This window comes from Chlorocebus sabaeus, chromosome 13, assembly GCF_047675955.1.
Source record: "Chlorocebus sabaeus isolate Y175 chromosome 13, mChlSab1.0.hap1, whole genome shotgun sequence".
Classification (NCBI taxonomy): domain Eukaryota; kingdom Metazoa; phylum Chordata; class Mammalia; order Primates; family Cercopithecidae; genus Chlorocebus; species Chlorocebus sabaeus.
The window spans coordinates 32,283,751-32,306,618 of NC_132916.1; the positions used below are offsets into that span (position 1 = coordinate 32,283,751).

At 37.4% G+C, this 22,868-nt stretch overlaps 1 protein-coding gene across 1 annotated transcript in view; it reads right to left on the reverse strand.

The window, feature by feature from the left end:
* Nucleotides 1–1,421: 1,421 nt before the first annotated feature.
* Nucleotides 1,422–22,868, reverse strand: part of OSTM1 (osteoclastogenesis associated transmembrane protein 1) — a 36,249-nt gene continuing 14,802 nt past the window's right edge. The window contains 4 exon segments of the mRNA XM_038001055.2: nt 1,422–3,421; nt 8,109–8,274; nt 9,878–10,045; nt 15,921–16,018. Of these exon segments, the coding sequence (XP_037856983.1) occupies nt 3,366–3,421; nt 8,109–8,274; nt 9,878–10,045; nt 15,921–16,018 (488 nt within the window). The 3' untranslated portion in view covers nt 1,422–3,365.

The window sequence follows — 22,868 nt, forward strand, 5'->3', positions numbered from 1 at the left end:
TCTACACTATAAGAAGCATGGATCAGTCAAATTATCTTTTAAAAGCCCTCTTTAATTCCAAGGAGACAAAGTAAGTATTGGTCATTAAACATGTTACATGTATGACTAATATTTATTATAGCTAATATAATAGTTTAGAACAAGGAAATTTAGTAGAGTTATAATATTTTGGTGCACATGTATAATTCAGCATAAGCCAAAGCCCTTTTAAAATAACCAATACTATCATTTTATGAAATCTTTATAAAATAAGCACAGTAGTACAATATTTAAGCATCTCAAGTCTCCATTTTAGAGTTGATTATCAAGGAATGCCTGTTATAAATAAAGAGCTCTATGCTGTTCTGCTTCTTTAGTTAATAAGGTAGGGAAATAAGTGACACACTTTTTAGAGGAATCCATGCAGTGGACAGAAAGTCAGATTAGGTAGTCTCTAGGGATCCATCCAGTTCTGGGACTCTATGATCAGATGGCCTCTAGGGTTTCTTCTAGTTCAGAAAATAGAGGTACCTGGAATATAATTTTTTCCATTTTAAATGGTTGTATAGGTTAATAGTATTTTTTGCTTTTCAAAATTCATTGCTGGTGATGTCTATTACTTATATGATGTCATGTCTTTGGCCAGGAATGCAATCCTAACTAGTTTTGTTCCAGGAAAACATTTCATTTTATAGGAAGCATATCCCAGAAACATTAGAAAATACTAGTCCCAATATAAGTAACATTTACCAGCTAGACTCTGGGCTACACTTTAAAATATCTGATGTTCAGCCAGGTGTTGTGGCTTATGCTTGTAATCCCAGCACTTTGGGAGGCTGAGGCAGGAAGGTCACTTGAACTCAGGAGTTCAAAGCCAGCTTGGGCAATACAGTGAGACACTGTCTCTCCAAAAAAAAAAAAAATTAATTATCAAAAAAAAGAAAAAATATATCTGATGTTATTTCTCTCTCTCAAGTTCAACAATAAATAAATAATCCAAAGTACATTTTTATTTGCAGCAAAATTTAAGATAGATGGTACTTTTTTTTTTTTTTTGAGACAAGCTCTGGCTCTATCACCCAGGTTGGAGTGCAGTGGTACGATCTCGGCTCATTGCAACCTCCGCCTCCCGGGCTCAAGACATCCTCCCATCTCAGCCTCCCAAGTAGTTGGGACTACAGGCAATCACCACCATACCCAGCTAATTTTTGCATTTTTTGTAGAGACAGGGTTTTGCCATGTTGCCCAGGCTGGTCTCAAACTCATAAGCTCAAGCGATCTGCCTCAGCCTCCCAAAGTGCTGAGATTACAGGTGTGAGACACTGTGTCCAGCTGATGGTACTCGTAAAAGTAGGCATCCAAACTCAACACCCGAAAAACTGAAATGTGATGTTAAATTACATCTGAAAATTTAAAAATGTATTTAAAAATCTAACTAAAGCTTACAATTTCCTTATTTTATTTCCTTTATTTTAACATGTCAAAAAAACACTTAAAGATATTCTTGTGAATACATATAAGCTGCCTCTCAGCATTCAGAACTATGCAAATAATTTTTCAATATGACAAAATGAAAAATGTACATACTTTAGGGTAGCGCTTAATACTCATCTTTGAAATCTATTGCTGATGCTATGTCTAAAGAGCAATGACTCAACCAGAAAAAATAGTAAAGGCTGCCTTTTCCTTTTTAAAGTGCTTATTAGCTTTATATCCAAAAACAATGGTTTTTACAAATACGTAATACTGAAAGGTGCTCAAAAAGTCACCACTTACTTATCTGCATTAATGAAGGTTGCTTCCAATGGCTCTCAATCATATGCTTCAAATCAAGACAGTGCTAAGTTCCAGCAGCATGAACAGTGACAGCAGAACAAACCCCAGCACATTTTCAGTGGATCACAGCAGATCAGAGAAAGTATAACAGCTTTTGAGTATGTTACACATCCAAGAGCCTTATCTTTCGCTCCACAGATATGGTAAACATAAAAGAAAAAAGAAACACTTCATCTCCCTATAGAGCATTTTATAGTATAGGAAGGGATTCAAATTCTCTTATTATTTAACAAAACTCTTGTTTCTATATAGAGGAGATGTTACATTCTTAATGTTTACAACAAAGCCTATTTCCACCAAAAAAGCAAGAAGAAATTAATAAATGAAATCCTGAACTCTAAAAACCTAAGAAATAAAATTGTGAACAATTCTGAAATGAAGTGTTTTTTTTTAAAGGCTAATACAAACATACCAAATTAGAATTTCTGAGCATGAAATATGTGATTTCATTTCAATCGTATCACTTTCATCTGATTGAAAAATTTAGAAAAAATAAGGATCATCTTAATCTCACTGCTTTCTGTATGAGACTATCATTCCAATTCATGCCCTCAATACACACCACTGTCCAACAGTCTTACAGTCAGCATCCTCACAGGTCCCTGTCTGCTCGCTGAACCTTAAGCTGGTTTTACCCCTCCTTTCTCTCTGCTCCCAAATCCTCTACATATCTCAAGAGGAAAATATTCCTTTAAAAAATGACAATTTAAATACAGTGCGATAATGCTACATTTGATTTAAAGTAGTAATAAATTATAAATTGCCAAATAACTTAATGTAATTCACGATGCAAATCCTTGGTATAAAAATAATCCATATTGCCCTGAATATAATAAAGCAATCCAGTGATTTTTAAATTAGTTATGAAATAAAGGCAAAAAATAAGATGTAAATTACTATTTATAAAAGTCAAGTAAGAAATCAGCTACCATAAATCTTTTTACAAAGATAAATGTAATGTGGCTTACTACTTCTAAAAATTGTTAGGTAGGTTTGGAATCAGTGGTTTCAAAAATGACTCTAGGGAAACTAGAGACTGAATTATATATTATTGTGATGTACAACATATTAACTATATATATAATAATAATACTGCAATGGAGAGTAATTAATCTTTGGGCATGCTACTTCCTGACAAGTACATTTCTTTTTCAAAGTATTTGCTGTAACCAATTAATTTTTAAATGTTAGTTTTCAAAAACGTTTCTACTTGAGATACTTATGTTATTCTTATTAATACCAGAAGTCTAGAATAGTGATAAAATGCCTATAAAATAAAATAATGATTGTTCTTGCATCTTCTGTTATTGTGACAAATACACATTAAAATAGATAACATTGCTACACCTGGAAATTAAAAATATCCAAATCTGTTAGAAAGAAGTGGAAAAGGAAAGAAAAATGGAAAATTCTTATTTAAAAATGGATCTGAAGTCCTTATATTTCTTAAGAACTTGACTTATCAAATCACAGTTTATCTTCTTTCTGAAATCAAGTTGTGTCTTCCACCATTCATTCACGTGATATGTCAACTCTCCATTTTGTAGGTCTCAGTTTGAATTTTCTTGAATGTTTGCAAAACTGGTACTGGACTTGAGACGTTTGGCTAGACAAATCAAAAGAATTGTGTTTTAACTTAAATTTAATTATCAAACATAATTATTTACTATTTTTATGTAAACTACAGTATTTGTCTATCAATTCTATGTTTGAATCCTAACAGTTCCAGCCTTATAAGAATTAAAACCTAATTAAAACTTTCTTCAAAAAACATAACTGTTAGAAATTGCACGACTTTGCTAGAAGCAGTACCAAATAAAACAATATTATTTATATCTTCTTGAACATCACAATCTTAAATATGTAATGTAGGTGAAATAAATGTACTTAGACAATGAAAGTGCTGTAAGGTAGAATAACAAAATTATACATCTAAAAGTCTAAGTTAGAAATCCAAATCTAAATTTCTCTTAAAAGAATTCAGTGAAAACTTCCTCAACCTGATAAAGAGCATGTACAAAGATTCTATAGCAATCATTATGCTTAATTGTGAAAGACTGAATGATTTTTTCCCCCCTAAGATCTAGAATAAGACAAAAATACCTGGTCTTGCTCGACATCATGCCACTAATTTATCACCAGTGCAACAAGGCAAGAGAAAGAAAAGGAAAGGTATACATATTGAAAATAAAGAAATACAACTGCTTCTATTTTCAGGTGAAAAAAAATTCAGTGAAAGAACTCTGTAATGGAAAAAAGAAAAAAAATTTAATGACCCTCAAAGAAAAGTGAGTTGTATATTATTATGGAATCCTGCATTATGAAAAAAAAATGTTTAAAGATGCTCAAAGAGAAGTGAGTTTTATGTTATATACACACACAAACACATATGGCAGCTAACAAAATACATTACCATCAATTCTGATTTGATGCTAATGGGACTGAGTCATTAGGGTTAATAAAACAAATCATGGCTATTTGGCTTGGTAATATGTTTTGTACTTACAGTTAAACATGAATGTTTCTCATGTTCTAGAAATGAAAACCAATCATGCCCACAGTGAGAGCATTTATACTGAGTAACTAAGAGTGTCCCTACTTCAGAGCTTCACAAAACTTGGGTAGGGGTTATGATTTAGCAGCTCTGCAATGAGACCCTAGTACCTGTACTTTTTTTTAAAGCTCTGCAGATAATTCTGATATGTAGCCAAGGATGAGAACCAGTGTTTCTGCTTATTTTATTTTATTTTATTTTTATTTTTATTTTTATTTTTTTTAGACAGAGTCTCGTCTCTGTCGCCCAGGCTGGAGTGCAGTGGCTTGATCTCAGCTCACTGCAAGCTCCACCTCCTGGGCTCACGCCATTCTCCTGCCTCAGCTTCCCGAATAGCTGGGACTACAGGCACCCGCCACCACGCCCGGCTAATTTTTTTTTTTTTGTATTTTTAGTAGAGATGGGGTTTCACCATGTTAGCCAGAATGGTCTCGATCTCCTGACCTTGTGATCTGCCCGCCTCGGCCTCCCAAAGTGTTCGGATTACAGGCGTGAGCCACCGCGCCTGGCCTACCAGTGTCTCTGGTTTCTATCAGGGTCCCCCTGACCACTGTAAGTGGAAAATGACAACATGACTTCCTGGACCAGTGTACTGCTTCAGCTTAAACTAAAGGGAAAACTTAAACTAAAAACACTGACCTAAACTAAAATCTACTTCTTAAGACTTCAGCAGATTTGGGAGGCAAACCAAATCAATAGTTTGGGTTTTTGAGAATTACTTTGTTAAAAACTACTAGAAGTGATCTAGCTTCTGACTAAATTTCAAATGACTTAATAAACTGGCCAAGTTAAATACGAATGAGTACATACACCTACAACTTCCTTGCCTTTATATTCTCTACCTGATAAATCCCCACATCCTTTAAAATTCTACCCCAGGGATCATCTAATGGTCAATTTCAACACCTCTAATGCAGTCAGCTGCTCCCTCCAGGCAGGGGAGACAAACAAATAGAGAATAAATGAAGAAGATGATTTAAATAACCAATTATTTAATTTAAATTAGCTTAAGTGATTAAGTGCCATTAAAGAAAGACCGCACAGAAAAATGAATGGAGGGGTGGATTCTTAAGACTGGGGAGTCATAAAAGGTCTCTTTGAGCAAGTAACTTTAGAGCTAAGGCCTGGCTTGCAAGAAGCCAGGTAAGGAAAGAGGGAAGGGCCTTGGAAAAGCAGCAGTGTGAATGAGCTTGGTAGCAGAGAAGAACAGAAAGGAACCAGACTGTCCACAGCACCATGAGCAATGAGGAGAATGGATGTGACGAGTTTAGAAAGGTGGCTATGGGGCAGGTCATGTACAGCTTGGAGAGCAGACCCTGGAAAGTAAGTTTGGATTTATTCTAGGTACAATGGGAACACATTAAGGGTTCCAAGTAGTAGAGAAACATGGTGAATTTGTGTTTAAAAAATTATTTTAGCCACTTTATGGCATATGGATTTTAGTAGATCAAGAAATGTAAGGAGGGATACCAGTTAAGAGGCTCTTGCATTAGTACAGGTAAAAGATGAAGGGCCGGGCACGGTGGCTCACACCTGTAATCCCAGCACTTTGGGAGGCAAAGGTGAGCAGATCACAAGGTCAGGAGTTTGACACCAGCCTGGCCAATATGTTGAAACCCCGTCTCTACTAAAAATACAAAAATTAGCTAGGCGTGGTAGCATGTGCTTATACTCCCAGCTACTCAGGAGAATGAGGCAGGAGAATAGCTTGAAACTAGGAGGCGGGGTTGCAGTAAGCCGAGATCGTGCCACTGCACTCCAGCCTGGGTGACAGAGTGAGACTCTGTAAAAAAAATAAATAAATAAATAAATAAATAAGAGAGAGATGAAGATGGCTTGGTTTACCAGTGGAGGGAGAGAGAAGACTAACTAAGTAGGACTGGCAGCATACTTGCTAATGAATTAAAAGGGGATGAGGAGGGGAATGTGGGAATGGAAAAATGAAAGAAAGAAAAGAAGTAAGAAATGACTACAAGGTTTGTGGCTTCCATAGCAAATAGTGACACTGGTAGTGACTTTTACTGTGACAACAAACAAAAAATCCTGATCAGAAGCAGTAAATACTTTCCATAAAGTTAAATAGATTTGCAAGGCAAATAAGATGCTAAACTTTAAAAGTATACCAAGCTCCGAAAAATAGTTTCTCAATGGTGAGGTGCCCACAATATTTTGCTGTTATTCTGAATAAGTGCTTCAAGGACCTGAGCTACTACATATTTACAGAATGCTGGCAGCCTTCAAAAAGCTTTACTAAATACACCTGTGACAAAGACTCTCCCCTCTAGTAGCATTTTAAGGTGACAAAACATTACAAATTCAGTTCAAACTCATCTACAGGTAACCTTTTTTTTTTTTGAGACGGAGTCTCGCTCTGTCGCCCAGGCTGGAGTGCAGCGGCGTGATCTCCACTCACTGCAAGCTCCGCCTCCCGGGTTTACGCCATTCTCCTGCCTCAGCCTGCAGAGTAGCTGGGACTACAGGCGCCCGCCACCTCGCCCAGCTAGTTTTTTGTATTTTTTAGTAGAGACGGGGTTTCACCGTGTTAGCCAGGATGTTCTCCATCTCCTGACCTAGTGATCCGCCCGTCTCGGCCTCCCAAAGTGCTGGGATTACAGGCTTGAGCCACCGCGCCCGGCCCAGGTAACCTTTTTTTAAGTTAGATATATTAGAAGCAAAGTTAGATGAAGCAGTGATCGAAATTTACAGGGAAAAGAATTTTTATATCATACATTCCTAGACTACAAATAGTATTTGAGAGAAAAGAAAGTTAACTTTTTTCCCTAAACAGTTCTCTTTTTTAAAAACTAAAATTATTAAAGCATAAGCCCATACTTTCATTCTGATAATAAACAAGAAACCCATGTGACTTAAAAGCCACTCTTCTTTAGCTGGATGGGATCTCTAGTTAGTGCTTCTTTTGCTCTGGCCTATTTCATAGGGAGAAAGAAAGGGAATGAATATGTATTGAGCATACACTATTATGTCAAGTAATCTCCTTGGAACTACGACTCCAATTTGTTCACAAACTGCCTGTATGTTAGCTATAGTTTCTTCCTGCCTGCCACACCTTTAGGTGGTTCTAAGACCCACGACTCCAGTGGATCTAAGAGCTGTCTGTATCTCCCTGCTATTGCCATGTCAGGAGTGCAAAGTCTCTGTTGCTATTCTTCTGTTGTTGCCAACCTTATTCCAGGGGTAATCTAGCATTTTCAATTTAATCATCTGAAGGACACCGTGTTTTAACTTTTTTTTTTGAGACATTCTCACTCTGCCCCCTAGGCTAGAGTGCAGTGGTGCGATCTCGGTTCACTGCAACCTCTGCCTCCCAAGTTCAAGTGATTCTCTCCCCTCAGCCTGCTGAGTAGCTGGAACTACAGGCATGTGCCACCACACCCAGCTAATTTTTTGTATTTTTAGTAGAGATGGGGTTTCACCGTGTTAGCCAGGTCTCGATCTCCTGACCTTGTGATCCACCCGCCTCAGCCTCCCAAAGTGTCCAAAGTGCTGGGATTACAGGCGTGAGCCACTGCGCCTGGCCCTGTTTTCACTTTATATTGTCTACACTTATAAAATTTTCACAGATCTTTTTCACAGTAAGCATGACTGTAAAATTTAAAGCAGAGAGTCCTTTTAGGCTAATCCACTTTGAGTTCTCAGAGTAGCTATCATTTCTAAAACAGGTCTAAGTTTTTAAAATACAGGTTTTTATTTATAAAATAAATAATTGTAAAAAACTTACGCAGAATGAGTTTGCGTTTCTTTTGCTCTGAGTGAAGAAAGCTACTAAGGTAGAAGACAACAGGCAGAAAGAGAATGAACACAGAAACAGCAATTACAGGCACTGTGTCACTGCAAGGGACTGAACAGTTGAAAGTTCGACTCCAAAGTTTTCGGGTGATGTTCATCTGGAACAAGAACAAACAATATCATTCTATTTTATATTTAACTTGTCTTCAATTTCTTATAATTATTTTGCTAATAACTAAACAGGAACCTAGAATTTAGACTAAATATTCACCTCTAAAAATCTACTGATAGTTGAAGACAACTTCTTCTGCCACGAAAAAAACCTAGTTCACAATCAGTCATTGTATAAATTTATATCCATACAGAAATTTCATATTCTAAGTCCATAACACTGACCAAAGTATTCTAGAATGTCAACCATTTGTCCATTCAAACAGAGAACTTGTATGAAGAGGAATATAGTTAGGCCCTGTTTTATTCATTTACAAAATATTTATTATTTATTGAGAGCCTACTAGAAACCAGGTACTGTTTTAGGCAATAGGAAGGGAGCAGTAAAAACAAACAAAAATCCACATTGTACATTTCATTTTAAGTGCTTTTTAACCATCTCGAATATTATTGGTTCTTATAGTTCCCTCTGAGCTGCTGTGATAATTCACACTCATTCTCAATTCTTACGCTCATTAATTTTGACCTCAAGTTCTCCACTTTGAGCCAATAATTTCTCAGTTTCCTCTAATGTCCCAATACCCAGGCATCATAGTGCCTAAAAAGGCATGATTGCCATCTAGTGGCACCCTATGTAAAGGCAGGCTATAAAATGGAGAAAAAAAAATTTTTTTGACCATTCAATTAATACATGTTTATTAAGCCCATTACATGCTAGACTGTCCTAAATACTGTCCTAAATACTGAATGGTGAACAAAAAAAGCCTAAGTCCTTGTCCTCATGTGGCTTATATTTTAGTGAGGAAGACAGACTATAAACAAATATTTTCAGATGGTAACAGATATAAGAAAATAAAACAATGGAATAGGAAGTTATCGAGGAATGGCTTCTAAAACAGGTAGTGAAATCCAGAAACGTCTTTTTTTTTTTTTTTTTTGAGATGGAGTCTCGCTCTGTCGCCCAGGCTGGAGTGCGGTGGCACGGTCTCGGCTCACTGCAACCTCTGCCTCCCGGGTTCAAGCGATTTTCCTGCTTCAGCCTCCTGAGTAGCTGGGATAATAGGCATGTGCCACTACGCCTGGCTAATTTTTGTATTTTCAGCAGAGATGGGGGTTTCACCATGTTGGTCAGGCTGGTCTTGAACTCCTGACCTCGTGATCTGCCTGCCTCGGCCTCCCAAAGTACTAGGATTACAGGTGTGAGTCACTGCGCCCCACCCAGAAACTTCTTAAATTAGCAATAAGTGCATAAGAAACTGAAATATAAATATATAACAATACCTACACCTCTGCAAATGGACATATTTTCAAATTTAAAAAGATTAAATGTACCAAATCATCAACTCACTTATGAAATGCCTAATTAATTTGTTTTATTTTATTTTTATCCTAACCATGAGACTACTAGGGAAATATCCATTTTGGTTTAACAGACCAGGATATTCTAAAACTTTACTACTTTATAACTAGTTGTTTTTGGTTGAAGACAGAAAATGCAGATTCCACCGTATATCCAAAAAGAATAATCACACTGAAGGTACATTCAATAACACTCTAAGATATGTATCACATCAGAAGCAAAGTACTTACTGCATCTTCCACATCAATGCATAAATGTGTTCCAGGTTCAGCCTTATTCTCAAGTTCATTCATTTTTTGCATTTCACTGTACAGACTACTCAGAGTTTTGTAGGCTTCACGACAGTTTTTGCACACTTCTGAATAATTTTTTGTCTGTAAAAGACTATGTGCATTCCCCTAAAATGACAAAGGCACATGTAATATATACAATAAACATTATACACAATATCTCTTTAATGTAAGCTATTTGCCCTTCTAGAAGACGGGAAACAATATGGTATGCTAAAGTGCTAAGCTGTGATGTTGGGTAGGTTACTAAATCACTCTGAGTCTCAGTTTTATCATCTATAAAATAAAACGACCTCTACCTCTATTATAAGTCCAAAGGATTAGAGATCTGGTATGTGAAGCAGATGGCAAACTGTCTGGAACTTTCTAGGTGCCTCTAAATTTTGAAAACAGCTGCATTAGCTAATATTAACTGAGGATAACAATAATTCATATGCCAAATTACTAGTAACTAAATACAAAATTTCCTAAATTATCTCATTACAAACCTGCAGTTATCTATCCTACTCTCACTGAATAAATAAAATAGGTTCCTGCCTATGCTGACTTCAACACCATAGTTTATCTTGCTGAGACAGGACTTTTTAAATGGAAAGGGAAAAGGCACCAAAACTGCATCCCCACTCAATTCTCTTATCACAAGGCTCATAATCCAGGCCTTTCTAGTCAACAAAAAGGGCCAAATACCAAAGAACTGTATAACCTAAAATGAGGAGAGTGGAGGTACATAAAATATTATGCTAGTAATACTGAATTTATTGAGAGTTTTTAGCATGAAGGGCTGCTGAATTTTGTCAAAGGCCTTTTCTGCATCTATTGAGATAATCATGTGGTTTTTATCTTTGGTTCTGTTTATATGCTGGATTACGTTTATTGATTTGCATATGTTAAACCAGCCTTGCATCCCACAGATGAAGCCCACTTGATCATGGTGGATAAGCTTTTTGATGTGCTGCTGGATTCGGTTTGCCAGTATTTTATTGAGGATTTTTGCATTGATGTTCATCAGGGATACTGGTCTAAAATTCTCTTTTTTTGTTGTGTCTCTGCCAGGCTTTGGTATCAGGATGATAATAAGAGCTATTTATGACAAACCCACAGCCAATATTATACTGAATGGGCAAAAACTGGAAGCATTCCCTTTGAAAACTGGCACAAGACAGGGATGCCCTCTCTCACCACTCCTATTCAACATAGTGTTGGAAGTTCTGGCTAGGGCAATCAGGCAAGAGAAAGAAATCAAGGGGATTCAGTTAGGAAAAGAAGAAGTCAAATTGTCCCTGTTTGCAGATGACATGATTATATATTTAGAAAACTCCATCATCTCAGCCCAAAATCTCCTTAAGCTGATAAGCAACTTCAGCAAAGTCTCAGGATACAAAATCAATGTGCAAAAATCACAAGCATTCTTATACACCAGTAACAGACAAACAGAGAGCTAAATCATGAATGAACTCCCATTCACAATAGCTTCAAACAGAATAAAATACCTAGGAATCCAACTTACAAGGGATGTAAAGGACCTCTTCAAGGAGAACTACAAACCACTGCTCAGTGAAATAAAAGAGGACACAAACAAATGGAAGAACATACCATGCTCATGGATAGGAAGAATCAATATCGTGAAAATGGCCATACTGCCCAAGGTTATTTAAAGATTCAATGGCATCCCCATTAATCTATCAATGACTTTCTTCACAGAATTGGAAAAAACTGCTTTAAAGTTCATATGGAACCAAAACAGACCCCGCATTGCCAAGACAATCCTAAACCAAAAGAACACAGCTGGAGGCATCACACTACCTGACTTCAAACTATACTACAAGGTTACAGTAACCAAAACAGCATGGTACTGGTACCAAAACAGAGATATAGACCAATGGAACAGAACAGAGTCCTCAGAAATAATACCACACATCTACAGCCATCTGATCTTTGACAAACCTGAGAAAAACAAGAAATGGGGAAAGGATTCCCTATTTAATAAATGGTGCTATGAAAATTGGCTAGCCATAAGTAGAAAGCTGAAACTGGATCCTTTCCTTAACCTTATACGAAAATTAATTCAAGAAGGATTAGAGACTTAAATGTAGACCTAATACCATAAAAACCCTAGAAGAAAAACCTAGGTAATACCATTCAGGACATAGACATGGGCAAGGACTTCATGTCTAAAACACCAAAAGCAATGGCAACAAAAGCCAAAATTGACAAATGGGATCTCATTAAACTAAAGAGCTTCTGCACAGCAAAAGAAACTACCATCAGAGTGAACAGGTAACCTACAGAATGGGAAAAAATTTTTGCAATCTACTCATCTGACAAAGGGCTAATATCCAGAACCTACAAAGAACTCAAACAAATTTACAAGAAAAAAACAACCCCATCCAAAAGTGGGCAAAGGATATGAACAGACATTTCTCAAAAGAAGACATGCATACAGCCAACAGATACATGAAAAAATACTCATCATCACTGGCCATCAGAGAAATGCAAATCAAAACCACAATGAGATACCATCTCACACCAGTTAGAATGGTGATCATTAAAAAGTCAGGAAACAACAGGTGCTGGAGAGGATGTGGAGAAACAGGAATACTTTTACACTGTTGGTGGGATTGTAAACTAGTTCAACCATTATGGAAAACAGTATGGCGATTCCTCAAGGATCTAGAACTAGAAGTACCATACAACCCAGTCATCTCATTACTGGGTATACACCCAAAGGATTATAAATCATGCTGCTATAAAGACACATGCACATGTATGTTCATTGCGGCACTATTCACAACAGCAAAGACTTAGAATCAACCCAAATGTCCATCAGTGACAGACTGGATTAAGAAAATGTGGCACATATACACCATAGAATACCATGCAGCCATAAAAAAGGATGAGTTTGTGTCCTTTGTAGGGACATGGATGCAGCTGGAAACCATCATTCTCAGCAAACTATCACAAGAACAGAAAACCAAACACCGCATGTTCTCACTCATAGGTGGGAACTGAACAATGAAATCACTTGGACTCGGGAAGGGGAACATCACACACCGGGGCCTATTATGGGGAGGGAGGACGGGGGAGGGATTGCATTGGGAGTTACACCTGATGTAAATGACGAGTTGATGGGTGCTGACGAGTTGATGGGTGCAGCACACCAACATGGCACAAGTATACATATGTAACAAACCTGCACGTTATGCACATGTACCCTAGAAATTAAAGTATAATAATAAAAAAAATTTTAAAAAATTATGCTAGTAAATCTCAATCTTTTGTACTTCTAGACTGACACTTGTCTTTTCAAGAATAAGTTTGCTAAACAGTCAATTCACACCTTTGCTTTCTACGCCGTTTCTTCTTTACCTTCTAATATGAAGAAAGGATACTAACTGAACATTGGGATGGAAGAGAAAAGAGAAAAATCAAACTAATTACACTGATGTAGGCCCAACAATGTGACCCTCACCATCTATTTGACAGAAAAACTAAGTCTCTCCTTAGTCTGCTACAAGAAATAGCCTATTGCTTGTTTTTCACGGAACAATTGTGCACTTAGCTAAAAATTGAGCACAGGGCTAGGCGCAGTGGCTCACGCCTGTAATCCCAGCACTTTGGGAGGCCGAGGTGGGCGGATCACGAGTCAGGACATCAAGATCATCCTGGCTAACACAGTGAAACGCCGTCTCTACTAAAAAGACAAAAAATTAGCTGGGCATGGTAGCAGGTGCCTGTAGTCCCAGCTGCTCAGGCGGCTGAGGCAGGAGAATGGTGTGAACCCGGGAGGTGGAGCTTGCAGTGAGCCGAGATCGCGCCACTGCACCCCAGCCTGGGTGACAGAGCGAGACTCTGTCTCAAAAAAAAAAAAAAAAAAAAAAAAAAAAAAAATTGAGCACATGATCAATTTAGCTAAAAATGTACACATAATCTTGATGGGGAGTAATTTAACCCTTTTTTTTTTTTTTTTTTTTTTTTTGCCCAGACTAATTTCAAACTCCTGGGCTCAAATGATCCCCCGACCTTGACCTTCCAAAGTACTGGGATTACAGGCAGGAGCCACCATACCTGGCTGCCATTTTTATTAAAATTTAAAATGCACATATCTTTTGATAATGTGAAAGTTGTAGACATTAGGATGAAATCATCTTTGTCAGACCCAGACAAAATACAGCTAGGAAGGCCCAAAGGAGAGGAGACTCATGCTTATGTGTCTGACATAGCTGTTTCCAAGGACTTTCTAAAAACCCCACAAGAAACCCTTTCACGCCCTTCATGCAACTCCTGCTTTCACATGGTTTACCACTGCCATTCTTTAGGACTGCAGTAATTTGGATAAGATGCGCTCAGAAGAACACTTGCCCAGTAATGGCATCTCCACCAATGAACTGACGACAACTCTGGCTTTGAGCCTCTGGAACCAGTGAACTCAGTTTCTAAGCAGTTTGTGTGAACCTCTCCCTTTCTGCTAGTAAAAGCTTCCCTTTACCCTTCCCTCACTGGATGTACTGGTGGTTTGCCAGTGCATTCCAAATTATGATACTCCTTTCTTATTCCCTAGTACACTCATCATATTTGGAGATAATTTTCTCTACTGTCTTTTTCTTAGGTTGATAATATAGTAATTCCACTTCTAGAAATCTACCAAACTGATACAAGTGCTCTAAGTTAAATGAAAAGAAGACTGTTTATGGTATGTAATTTAAAACTTATTGTTTCCAGAATTTTCCATTTAATATTTTTGGGCTGCAGTTGGCCACAGGTAACTGAAACTGTGGAAAGTGAAGCCATAGATAAGAAGGACGACTTTATAGAAAAATTGCTATTTGAGTGTTACAACACACATCAGTCCACTAAAGGTTGTGAAGTCCTATAGTAAAGCATTTCCCAACCTTAATGGAATACTAAATCCTTTCTGATAGGACATCTATTAACATGCTGCAGAACAAATTCTGAGAAATGTTCACCTATTTTTTTTTTTTTTTTTTGAGAAAGAGTCTTGTTGCGACGCCCAGGCTGGAGTGCAGTGGCGTGATCTCAATTCACTGCAACCTCTACTTCCCAGGTTCAAGCGATTCTCCTGCCTCAGCCTCCCGAGTACCTGGGACTACAGGTGTGCGCCACCAAGCCTGGCTAATTTGTGTATTTTTAGTAGAGACAGGATTTCACCATATTGGTCAGTTTGGTCTCGAACTCCTGACTTCAAGTGATCCGCCCGCCTCGGCCTCCCAAGGTGCTGGGACTACAGGCATGTAATCCGACCCAATTTTTATTATTCTTAGGGAAATTCATAATTCAGTGTTACCACATTTATTACAGAGGAAATCATACATGCTTATACTGTAAGCATGTGTACATCTACTGTGGGGATTACTTCCTTGTTATGTAAGTTTCAAAACTACATTTTAACCAGAGTTCCAACCTCATCCTTCACCATGACCAGACAAGTTCCAATACCAAAATTCAAGAGTCAGAGACAGGGACGGCAAAAATCTACAAGGTTAAGATTCTTAAAGGCTACCTTTTATTATCATAATTCAATACTCAAAGTTACCTTACTAAACAGTGCTTTTTAAGGTAGGTAAAACATATTTAAGCAAATTTCAGGCAAAGAATAAACTTCCTATAGACAGAATCTTACTACACTGCAAAATACCTACCTAAGTCAGATTGAAAACCATTGGGTTTTAATTAAACAATCACACACCTCAATGTTTTCACACTCATTATCTCACCAGATTCTCATTACAAAATACTTGAAGATAGGCAGGATAGATATTATCTCCATTTTACAAATGAGAGAACTGAAGTTTTCATGATTTGTAAGTAGAAGAACCTACTTAAAGAGCAGAAATCCAGGTCCACTAACTCCTCTACATCATGAATTTAGATAAATATCAATAATTAGTGCTATACAAACTTGGAACTGCACATTATTCCTTTGTATAAGGCAGCATTTTAATTTTAAATATTATATATAAAATACCTGAAGGTTATGCTCAAAGCAGGTCAGGGTGTGATTAAACAGATTAAGGAAATATACTGTGCTGTTTGATAATTCTTCACTGTTGTTCGTTAAACAATCTGTCAAAAAAATTCAAAAAGTATATTAGCATAACTCAAGGAACAATTATATGTTGTCGTTTATCTCTTAACCTATCAGCTTCGTTTCACACTACAGTAATTCTTTATTCAAACAAGCATGAATTTTCCAAATATATGAAGCTCACTCCTTTCATTTTGCAGAAGTTAAAAAAAAGTCATAACCATTTTCATGAACATCTTAAAATAATCACATATTCTCCTCTTTTCATAAAAATATACCAAATAAAATTCAAATTGACTTTTGATGGCACAAGGTCATAATCATGGAATATCAGCTATCAAATGCTGTCTTAATAGTGCTATTTAGGCGTAAGACTGTTTACCCCGCATTCATTTTACCAAAACTCATATGCCTTATCATCATTTTTTGTGTCAAATTTCATAGTTCCCTGCATCTTCCAACTTCACTAATGAGTCATTTATTGTACCTAATGGGGTAACTTTTAAAATTTGCTCTTTCTAATCCATCATGAGTTGGGAGCCCAGAGAACAAACTGGTGAGAATTTTGCCTAAAATACTGACATGGGGGCTTCTAAAGTCTAGAAACAAAATTGTTTCACATTTTTAAAAATCCTACATAAATGGTATTTCTCTGTAACTGGCTATTCTTGCTTAGAGTTAGCTCAAGTTCACTTATCCCTTTTGTTTTCTATGTATGAGTATATCACAATTTATTATCCATTTTCTCTTCTTCAGGGAATAATCTATTTTTTTTTTTTTTCAAGAAACGGGTTCTTGCTCGGTTGCCCAGGCTGGAGTGCAGTGGCACAATTGCAGCTCATTGCAGACTTGAACTCCTGGGCTCAAGTGATGTTCCCACCTCAGCCTTCCAAAGTGCTGGGATTACTTAAAGGCATGAGCCACTGCGCTCAGCCAGGGAACCTAGTCTTTATCCTCAGATAAACTTTTGTCTTTACCTCTCCTTGTGTTCTCAGCCTGCTATCTCCAATCGAGGTTCAACTGCCTGGATCCAGATCTTGGAACTTGTGGTCAGCCGTTTCCATCTCACTCTCCTAGAATCCTTGCCCTCTTTATCTTCCACACACTCACGGCCATTTTCATCCCTGGAGAGTCCCCATCTACTTTCTATACTCTCATTCTGGTTATAGAATACTACTACAGAAATTCTAAAATGAGAATGAAGGGACTCAATTGAAATTCATGTGTTCTGATCTCAGGGAAACAAAATGATCCTTGTAGATGCCTTACTAATTGCTCTACAAGGGATGTTCCAAATATTTTCTAATCTCTAGTCCCCAACCCTACTCTTGCTCCCCTTAATTTCAACAGATGGCTTTGTATTATGCCCACCTTATTTAGAAATTCAGGGCCATCAGATAGGATCTCTCTCAACTGAAGTGGAGAGACAACATACAAAGCTATTGCAATTACCCAGGAGAAAGGCAGCAGGGCAAGTAGAATTCATGGAGAAAAGAGAGACTGACTAGGTAGACACTAGGATATGACATACTAAGGGACATCCATATACTCTGATAGACAACAATCACTACAACGAAAGTTAACACTTACTAAATACTTGCTATGTTCTAAGAACTATGCTTACACTGCACTTTAAACACATTTGCCCATTTAATTCTTGCAGTAATTCCATGAGGCAAAAATTATCATTATCTCCATTTTATAAATAAGGAAATTTAGAGAAATTAAGGAAGTTGCACAAGGTCATAAAACTGGTAAGTAAAAAGCTAGAATCTCAGACTGATTCTTGAGCCTGCACTCTCAAACACTGCAAAATAAATAACATATTTATATCTACATTCTAAACTATTAAAAGTTCAAGACTCAGAGTCTACAAATACATGCCACTGCCTACTCCCTCCACTACCCATATATATCTTACACCATACAGGGATTCAGGCAGTCCCCACCAACTGATCAGAGTTAGCAACTGAGATGAAACCTAAACCTGGTAGACAGGGGGCAGACAGTACAGTAAAGCTCCTTTGTGCAAATCAGAAAAAGATACCTGCTCTGGGTGGATAAATTACAAAAGGTCATTCCTGCCTCCAGAAGCTAAGCTGCAGTTCAGCCCCATTCACCTCCTTGCACAGGCCCCTTGTGCAGGGCTCCTTCTGCACCCATTGTACACAGGACCCTCTTGGTAAACCTATTTCTAGAGTCGTCCCCTCTCTGAACTCACATACTCTACATTCTCTGAAGCTTTATCTTCTCAAGAACATGAATCTCTTTCTAACTTCTCACCCTCATCAGTTAAAAAATCTGAGGGATCATTACAAATTAGGAAACTAAGCCAGAGAAATCGGTGATATGCTGATGATCATACCACAAGTTAATAAGGCACTGAAATAGAAATAGGCCCAGCATGGTGGTTCACATCTGTAATCCCAGCACTTTGGGAGGCGGGCAGATTGCGTGAGTCCAGGAGTTCGAGACCCGCCTGGGCAACATGGTGAAAACTTGTCTCTACAAATAATACAAAAATTAGCCCGGCATAGTGGCGTGCATCTGTGGTCCCAACTGCTTGGGAGGCTGAGAGGGGAGAATTGCTTCAGTTTGGGGAGGTCAAGGCTGCAATAAGCTGTGACTGCACCACTGCATTCCAACCTGCATGAAAGAGTAAGACCTCATCTCATAGCTCCTCTTAATGCTAGTTTAATATCATCATGAAGTAGCCTGCGATCCTTTTAGGGATGAGGCAGAGTTGATACAAATAAGAACAACTACATATATGCAGAATATTAGGATATTAGGCTAACAAGACTGAACAGTTTTCAGTTTTTGTAGTTGATGTATTGCAGGGAAGTTGAGGGAACACAATTTCATTCACAACAATTGTACATCCGTGTTATAATGAGCTATGTCATGACAACTGACATACACAACATAGGGATGAAAGGGGTCCACATACTGCCTACAAAAGTAGTATACAGTACATTATCATGAGAGAGCAATAGCAAATTTCTTTTATGCAAGACACATAATTAAAACAAATAATTTCTTTTTAAAAAGTAATTTATAAAGAAAGCTTCTCTGAAGAACAAAAGAACTTAATGTCTTCTACCTTATTGACAGCCATTTACTTTTTACGTAAAATACTTTGAAAATTAAAAGCCAATATAGACTGGTCATCTTGTTAAGTACTACATTAATGCAGTACCATCAAAACTTTTTCAATGATCATTAGACAGTGGTAACATAAAGCACAAAGGAGTTCATTTATATAATGGGGTTAAAAAGTCTTCATTAAAAAAAAAAAAAAGTCTTCATTATTAAAGAGCCGTGACTTTCTGAATCAAAGTAACAGATCTCTAGTAAACTCCTTTTTTATCTTTTTGCAGGAATTGGGAGCTTAAGGTTATAAACAATGAGAAGCTATACGGTTTAGAAATTGGTAAGTTAAAGAATATTAATAATAATAAAGCTTCCTTTAAGCACTAAGTGAAGTGGTCATTATGAATTTCCTTCATCTTAATCAATGGAGCCTCATCAAGGACAGATTAGCAGAGTGGCTTTCTCAGAGAAGGCTCAGGCATCAGCTTAAGAGTCATTCTTCTTTTTTTTTTTTCTGCGACAGAAGAATCTCACTCTGTCACCCAGGCTGGAGTGCAGTGGCATAATCTCAGCTCATTGCAGCCTCCACTGTGCCCGGCCTCAAGAGGCATTCTTAAGGGTATTAAGGATTCGAGTTAAGACCTCACATAGAAACCTACTAAATTATCATAACAGGAATTATGCATCTTTAAATAAAGCATTTGGCATCTCTTAGGAATTTTACAAAGATCTTTGCTGTTTTTCAAAACTAGTTTTATAGAAAATAGCAGAGATAATCACCAATTTAGGGTAAGCTTCAGAAAATACAAAATAAACTAAGGAAACTTTGTACCTAAATGACCTAATTAAGTTTAACAAATATGAACACTAAGATACTTTAAATTATAAGACACAAATAATATGATTATAACGCTTAGTATATTTCCCTCTGGATAAAATACGGGAAAGAAAGGTTTTGGTTAATTGACCTTCTGGTTAACCATTAAGTACTACTGTTGTTGCTTTTTAAAGCATCGAGACATATATTTTATGTATTAACTGAAAGTTAATTTGCCTGTGATGAATCAGAATATACATCAGGATTACACAGTGGTTCAATAGCATCATTATGCTCATTAATTATCACCCAGATCACCTGGATCACTAAAGATATAGGTTGCTCATAAAGAAAGAGTTTTCAGCGTGTAAGAACAAATATATGAACTGATAATTTTGAAGCCTATCCTATTACAATAATGCTTCATACTGGATACTGCTTACCAAAGAACTCAAACACTAAAGTAGTCATGAACTCATGAAATCTGGTCATTCTGCTGATTATTTAACTGTTGTATGCACAAAATAAGCAAGAAGGGTCTCAATACAAGGCTATCCCTATGTCAACAATACACAGCTTTAAAATTCTGAGAAACCTTTAATATACTTTCTTTACTTTTTAGCAGTCATTCTCCACAAGAAAGAGCTAGTTTCCATGTTATTTGTGGTATGAGTAGAAACAGTTGCACTCTTAACACTTCTTTTGACCTTCCATCCATTTCCAATAACCAGCTTCCTACCAAGACTAATACCATTCGAAGACACAGGAATTCTGAGGAGAAAAGGGATGGGAGTAGTACATGGATGGCATTCTCTCCTCTTTTGGATTCCTAGCCTTCTTTTCATGAATAACAACTGCAGAAACTAGATGCCACCCCATTTCAAGCTAAATTAAGCAGAACAGAAAGATAGTTTGGGGCAGTATACTCATTTAATAATATTCTTTCTAGAAATATTTTACCTTTTATGTTTTTACATTTTTTTCTATTGTTTAATAATATTATTTTACAAAAATTCTAATAGCCCCTGCTATGGTCAGAATGTGTCTCCCAAAATTGATATGTCGAAGCTTGATGGCCAATGTAATAATATCAAGAAGTGGGGCCTTTAGGAAGTGACCAGGTCATGAGGGTTCCTTCTTCACAAATGGGATTTAATCTTCCACTCTTCTGCCACGTAAATGGGATGATGAATGACAATAATTTTTAATGCATAATTCTGGAAAATGAAATAGCTAATCTCTCTAACCATATCTAACATACAAATACTTATCACAGACTTGAACATTCTGTTAAATTTTTAAAATTTCTATATATTTTTGAATAGCTATTAAATGTATATGGCATAAAATCCAAAGGGTACAAATGCAAACACAATGAAAACTAAATCTTCCTTCCTTTCCTGCCCACGCAGCTACCCAACCACCTTCCTTCAAAATACATACGTATTCTTAGAACACAAAATATCATACTTTTCTGTACCTTGCTTCTTTTACCTGAGACCATATGTCTGGGCCAAATTAATTTTAATTGGGAAGAGTCTTTTAAGTAAGTCATATCTAAATGCTTAGCATTTTATTTGGTCCTCAGAAGTTCAATGTAAGGAATATTTTCAAGATAGGATGCCTCACAGAGGAACAAAATACCCTAAGAATTTTTTCTAAAGCATTTTATACCTGCCATACTGAGTAAATATGCAGTAAAACGTTTTCTTTTCAACTAACTGAGCAAAAAAGGTCTGTACTTCGAATTAGTGAAATCTTTATTAGAAAATGCCTTTTAAGCCAGGCACAGTGGCTCACACTTTGAATCTCAGCACTTTGGGAGGCCAAGGAAGGAGGCTTGAGTCTAGGAATCCGAGACCAGTCTGGGCAACATGACAAAACCCCATTCTCCATTAAAAACACAAAAATTGGCTAGGCATCCTGGTGCTGCCTATAGCCCCAGCTGAAGGGGTGGCCTGCCCCTCCACACCTGTGGGCGTTTTTCGTTAGGTGGAATGAGAGACTTGAGAAAAGAAATGAGACACAGAGACAAAGTATAGAGAAAGAAAAAAGTGGGCCCAGGGGACTGGCGCTCAGCATACAGAGGACCCACACCGGCACCGGTCTCTGAGTTCCCTTAGTATTTATTGATAATTATCTTTACCATCTTAAAGATAAGGGAGTGGCAGGACAATAGGATCATTTTAGGGAGAAAATTAGCAGTAAGACATATGGATAAAGATCTCTGTGACATGGGTAAGTTCAAAGGAAAATGCTGTGCCTTAATACGCATATGCAAACATCTCCACAAACCTTTTAGCAGCATTGCGCCAGCAAGTCCCGCCAGCGAGTCCCACCTTATGCCGTAAGGCGGTTTTCTCCTATCTCAGTAAACAAAGCATACAACCGGGTCTCACACCGAGATGTTCCATTGCCCAGGGACCGGCAGGATTTTTAACCAGCAAGCTGCCTTCAGGCACTTGTTTAACAAAGACACATCCTGCACAGCCCAAAACCCATTAAACCTTGAGTCACCACAGCTCATGTCTCTTGCAAGGACAAGGTTGGGGGCAGGGTCACAGATTAACAGCATCTCAAATCCTGAACAAAATGAAGTCTCTTATGTCTACTTCTTTCTATATAGACACAGTAACAGACTGATCTCTCTTTCTTTTCCCCACACCCAGCTACTTGGGAGGCTGAGGCTGGAGGACTGCTTGAGCCCTCAAGAGGTGGAGGCTACAGTGAGCTGAGACTGTGCCACTGTATTCCAGCCTGGGCAACAGAGCAAGACTGTCTCAAAAATCAAACAAACAAAAACATCTTTTAAAGAAAAAAATGCCTTACCTCTTCTAAGTATATAAATTTAGTCACATCAGTCAAAAGAAGTGAAACCCTGGCTCATCTGAAGGTAGTGAGTTATCTCAATTAATTGTTCACAGTCAGTTACAGATTGAACTCCTTGTTCTACTCTTTCTTCTCTTCTCACTGCTGCA